Genomic DNA, 6,000 nt, shown 5'->3' with positions numbered 1-6,000 from the left:
CGTCTGCACATTGGTAGGCTTACCTGCTTGGGTGTGTGTGTGTTTGTGTGTGTTTGTGCGTGTGCGTGTGTGTATGTGTGTGTATATGTATGTGTGTGTGTGTGTGTGTGTGTGTGTGTGTGTGCGTGCGTGTGTGCGTGCGTGTGTATGTGTGTGCAGAGCCGGCCTTAACCATCTGGGGGCCTGTTTCAAGAGCAATTATGAGAAGAAAAAAAAAGATAAAATAAAAGACCCATATTCAATGACCATTGACCCATATTCACAACAGTGTGGTTTCTTTTAATTAAGTTATTACAGTGGAATCCGCTTATATATCACTAAAGAGGATGATTATTATAACCGAATTCAACTCAAAACATGTCATGTTTGGGCTTGTTGGATTCTGTGGGTCGAGTCAAATCCACTGATGCCCCTATCACGACGTTTGTTCAATGTCCCTGACCGCTAGATCGCCAAATTGTTTTTTGTTGAAAAAGACTGTGCCTCACCTGTATCCAGCTCGTTCGGTCGGTGGGTCCACACAAAAATTAATACAGTCCGATGCAATCTGATGCACCATCTCCTTGCGAAAGTAAGCTTTAGCTGTTCTGATGATCCCCTGGTCACATGGCTGGAGAATTGAAGTTGTGTTCTTCGGCAGGAACTCAACTCGGATGTTTCTCAGTGTGTTGTTCTTCATATCACGGGCCGTCAATTTGTCAACAAGCAACAGAATCTTCTTCCTCTCTTGGCTCAATTTGCGATCCCACTCCTTCAACCACTCCATAAAGATTCTCGCTGCTTGAGGAGACTACATAAGGTAGCCTGGGGAACAACAAGCTTCTCTGCAGCATGTCTAGTTTTCGGCAACTTGTCATATCGTTTGAGTAGACTTTGTTTTTTACTGAGAGAAAGCACTTTTCGTATTCCCGACATAAAGCTGCATTGCACAGTGTAGCCTACGCAGGTAGGACAAGCCAGGTAGCTAGCTGAAAGCAGACGGGTGCTGCGAGGCGAAGTACGGTAAAAGAAAAGATGAACACTGTAAGCTGATTACATGATTACTATAGGCGATTTATTTAAACTGCATTTGTATTGGAATGATTCTGTCCCAAGCTTTTTTTTATCACGATAAGCGGATGATCACTATAACAGTGATCACTATAAGCGGATTCCACTGTACTCATTAAGTTCAAACTGATTATTTGAACTGTAATTCAGATCACACAAGATGTTTTTGATGTTTAAAATGTGTTTATTAAACTTCGCAAGTCGCCAGGCCATTGGCTGCACGCATTGACAAGTGTAGGCTATGCGGATGATCGAAATAAAAATAGATATTCAAAATACTCAAACAAATGATTGAACTAGACCTGTCGGATCTACTGTAAAAAAAAAAACGTAAAAAAAAACGTTTTAACCTCATAGATTAAATTGTGCTAAATTTAGAATGGTTTCTTTCCTTATAGACTAGTCCGACTTTTTCTGAAATTCCGACAAATGAACTTTTGGCCTGGAAGGATTATCTAACCCCAAATAATTGCTTATAGAGATTATTTTTAATTATGTGTATTTGCTTTAGTTTGAGAATTTACTAGTTCATATTTTTGACACCACCAGTCATGTTCTTAGTAAGAGGAAAGGGGTGACTTTCGAATTATAGTCAGGGGCCCTAGCGAAGGCGGGGCCCGTTTCAGTTGAAACGGGTGAAACATAGCAAAGGCCGTCTATGTGTGTGTGTGTGTGTATGTGTGTGTGTGTGTGTGTGTGTGCATTGATGTGTTTGTCTGACTGTGTGTGCTTGTATGTTTGTGTTTTTGTATGTCTGTGTCTGTGCCACTGTGTCTGTGTATGTGTTAGTGTGTGTGTATTCTTGCAGGCTTACGTGAGCATGTCTTTGACTATCTGTACACATGTACATTATGTACGTAAGTGTACTGCAGATTCAATAGAGGGACTCAACAGAGGGACTTCAGTTGGGATTACAGTGAAGCGACAGCAGCATACATGACATGTGTGTGTATGTGTGTGTGTGTGTGTGCGTGCGTGTGTGTGTGTGTGTGTGTGTGTGTGTTTGTGTGAGGAGCAGAGGCAGCAACAGGATTACAGGATTACACCAACACACCAGTCTCCGACATGATCACACAGCAAACCTCCATGGATGGAGGGATAGACCTACTGTACACACTCCACAGTGCACACAGACTCTCAAATATACCAGCAGATGGTAAATATACTGTAGATTAACCGTGTTTGCACCAGCGCATTGTAATGATGTCCTGTCTTTTTTGAGAGGATATAAAACATAGAATGACAGTATTGGTGAACAATTCAGTTAAGACCAAAGACCTGTTTTCGTCTTTATCCTCAATTTTGTCCTCCCTCCCCCTGCCAGTGGGAAGCTGTGTCTGTGATAAACTGAGGTTCAGGGGTGCGATCTCCCGCTGCCAGCACCGACCAGCAGGGGGCACCAGAGGTTCCCACACTCCTCTCAACATCATTTTAAAGTCTTATTTCTTCAATCCTTTTTTATTCGCTGTGTGGTGTTGGGGAATGTCACAGCGAGCATCACACAAGCGCAACACTGCTAGACGTCTCAATCCAGAGACCAGCAAGGCGACAACCAGCTGCGATTGATTAGGCCGTTTAGGCTTATGATCAGTGCCGGCCTGTCCCTTACCGCTTCTATTGACATGGTAAAAAGGTGCCCCATCCTTTTGTCTTTGTCAGGTGGTCCTTTTGTCTTTTGTTTGGTTGCCTCCCCCAGCCTACTTTAGCAGAATTAAAGTTAAGAAGAATTCTGATACATTTTAATTAAAAAAAAAGTAATTCACTTTTAATTAAAGGTATAATATGTAATATGTGGATTATTTCCCTCATCTAGTGTCTAAAGACAAGAACTGCAACGACACAACGTATTGGTTGCCAAAATGCCAGAGAATGCACTGTTTCAGTCATACTGTGATAAGATCTTCACTCCGAGAGGAACATAACGTTAGACTAATCAGTAATCACAATCAAGTATTTCAGAGTGCCATGTAATAAGTTACGTTAGATGCTGTAGTGTGGAGATAACGTTAGGTCTGGCTATGCAGATTCCAACAGAGATAACGATAGCTAGTTAGCTAGCTTACCGGTCTAGTAGAAAAGTAGCCATGTCACCATGCGACTTTATCCCATGAAACTCCATAAACTCCGTCCAACGAGCAAAGGCTGGCCCGATATTTATCCGACTTTTGCTCCTTCTTCGGTCACTGAGCTTTTGACATTCGTATCGTACGGTTCGCCGGGGCTCAGGCGGAGAGGCAGGACGACGAAACTCTGGCGAAAAGAGTGAGCGGAAGTGGACGGAAAAGCTGCTGTTTTATAGTCGCACACACACTTGATACTAACCAACATCTATAATGCTGCTAATTCATGGAAGTATAACATTAGCTGGCTACTGCTGATCTCACAGTGGTGAAGCTAGAATAGTAGGCTACCTGGCAACCCAGCGCGCAGTACCAACGCTGTAATACTATTGGCTGGTATGATATAAACAGAGTCATTGTCGGGCCGTCAAAATTTCATAATGTAATAATTTCAGACAAAATATAATTTTTTATGGAAAAGCAATACTTTTACCCTGCAGCCTTCGCAAAACCCTATGGATTATTTTTGAAAAAATGTTGATTTTAATCCACATATTACATATTATACCTTTGAAGTAACTACAAAAAGCAATTCTGTTTATATCTCAGATTTGCGCGACTATTTTGACATCATCATCGATTTAAAATACCATCACTTTGGAATAAGTGTGTTACTGTACGTTGACGAAATTTAAATAAATATCAGATCACCAAAATCACACAGCTTTTAGAGCATCTGATTCTCCTTCCATAGTGTTAGAACTGGTGTGCTCACGTTACACAATCACTCTGCTGAGCTGTCTGCCTGATATAAGCGTTCTAAGACGTTCCCCTCTGAGGACTACTGGATCCAGCTCCACCGGCTGCATGTGTCTGTAGCCGATGCCAAGGCCACAGGGACCACTGGTGACGTGTCGAGTAGAATATGAATCACAAACATCGATTGTGTCGCGCCGCTCCTGGGATAATGTTTTTTTGTGACTCACGCCTGGCAACACCTGTCAGGCCGGATGACCCACGGTGAACTTGAACACCTGATATTCTCTCCACATTTTTAGTGGATGTGGGAACTCAAGTCAGTCATCAAACCTCTGTTTTCCCATGCCATTGAGTTCACAATTGGTATGAGAAAGACTGCGTTGCTGACACTCTACTGTATATTTCATGACGTTTTTGATTTCTGCTCCTTTCAGGTCGGCATGGAGGAGATGCTGTCAAAGGCCAGAGACTCACAGCCCAGAGTTGTCAAGTTTCCACGGAAACATCAGAGGAGTTCTTCTGTCAACGGGCTGAGGAGACAGAAGCGAGACTGGGTCATCCCACCAATCAACGTCCCCGAAAACTCCCGAGGTCCATTCCCACAGATGCTTGTCAGAGTAAGTGACAGTTACTGCAATAAATGCCACACATCAGTACATCAGTTTAAGTTCAAGCTGCACCAGCTGTTTTTCAGTTAAAGGACTAGTAAAGGGAAAATACATGTTTAGCCCTGTTTTAAGGTTACTTATGATCATATTTATACTCCTTTAAGAATCCTCTCATTATTTTCACTTTTACCTGAGATTGAAAACAAACCCAAGCCAAACAGACAGGCAGCTTAGAAACAGTGTTCTGCCCAAGGGCTTCTCAGGCCAGTCTGCTGGGGACAAGAGAGGCCAGAACGGAATATGCATACCAGATAATCACTGTGAAGAAATAAACACCACACTGGTGTTTTCTATCAAAAGCCTACAGCAGGTGAAGAGAGCTCCACTCATCTCCAATTAGAGTGATGTTGCTGAGTGATTTGCCTGGAAGACTCAGAACAACACCCACGCACCACACTAGTAGATGAGATATTGGACAGATAAAGAGAAGCCCAAACACACTAGTTAATGTGAAAATTGCTTCCTTCAGAGGTACGCTCGCAATTTGCTACGGCGTACACAGCCAACTGGTAGCAAACATGCTAAGAAGTATCATTGAAAGCGTAGCGTAGTGTTGTGGAATGTGTTTCCTGCTTCTGCCATGCTCCTTTTCATAGTTTGCCATGGAACAGCTCGGCGGGGTGTCCTGGGCGCTCTCCCCCCTCACTGCGACACTCCTCAGTCTTTTAGCCGGGTGAATGCAGCCTAACCATCGCATCCCGTGGTCACAGAACAGCAGCTCCGTCTGTGTGGCTGCATGTCAGCTGTGTGTGTGTGTGTGTCTAAACTGCTCAGTCTCAGTCTCTTATCAGTCACCCAGACAGGCGTCTAGGCCGCGGATGACACACACATGCGCCCGCATACAGCTCCCTCACGCCCATTTGTACAGTTGCAGCTTACATTCCTGGATTACTGAAATCGCCTTTTCTCCAACGTGTCGGCAAGAGGGCACATTTTCCATCACCAAGGAGAGCCAGCGCTCACCCACACAAACACACACATTGCAGGGGCACAGCATGTGAGGGGAGCGTGGAATTGTACCACCCTACTGGAGAAAAGGACCTTCTTTTATCCTCTTGGCTCATGTTGGGTGTTAGATAGTTGGATTTACTATGTGTGTGTGTGTGTGTGTGTGTGTGTGTGTGTGTGTGTGTGTGTGTGTGTGTGTGTGTAGGTGTGGGTGTGGGTGTGTATGTGTGTGTGTGGTGGGTCTGTTACAGACTCCAGCCCTGTTCCTCAGCCATGGGGATGTGACACATCCACTGGTGTGTGAGGGTACCCTACTCTAATCTCTATGCCAAATTCTCTCTGCAACCCGGCTGCTTCTTCCAGACAGGCATCCAGGAACAACACGCAGCGCAGAGACATGTAGTTCTTTATATCTCCTAGAAGAGACCAAGAACAACTCTTATAGCCAGCACAATTTATGGAGAGCACATCACCCCCTGTGCTCGGAGGAACCTACTTGACACTCAACTTCCCAC

At 44.1% G+C, this 6,000-nt stretch overlaps 1 protein-coding gene across 1 annotated transcript in view; it reads left to right on the top strand.

Annotated features, from left to right (window-relative positions):
- The window catches only part of cdh4 (cadherin 4, type 1, R-cadherin (retinal)), a gene marked incomplete at both ends in the record, with an annotated part of 180,779 nt that overhangs the window by 117,014 nt on the left and 57,765 nt on the right, over positions 1-6,000 (top strand). Inside the window, one exon of the mRNA XM_084440981.1 lies at positions 4,304-4,486. Within this exon, the coding sequence (XP_084297107.1) occupies positions 4,304-4,486 (183 nt within the window). The remainder of the gene's footprint in view (positions 1-4,303; positions 4,487-6,000) is intronic.

This window comes from Borostomias antarcticus, assembly GCF_949987555.1.
Source record: "Borostomias antarcticus genome assembly, chromosome: 7".
NCBI lineage: Eukaryota > Metazoa > Chordata > Actinopteri > Stomiiformes > Stomiidae > Borostomias > Borostomias antarcticus.
The sequence above is the reverse complement of the archived record's forward strand: the minus strand, read 5'-3'. Positions and strand labels throughout refer to the sequence as shown.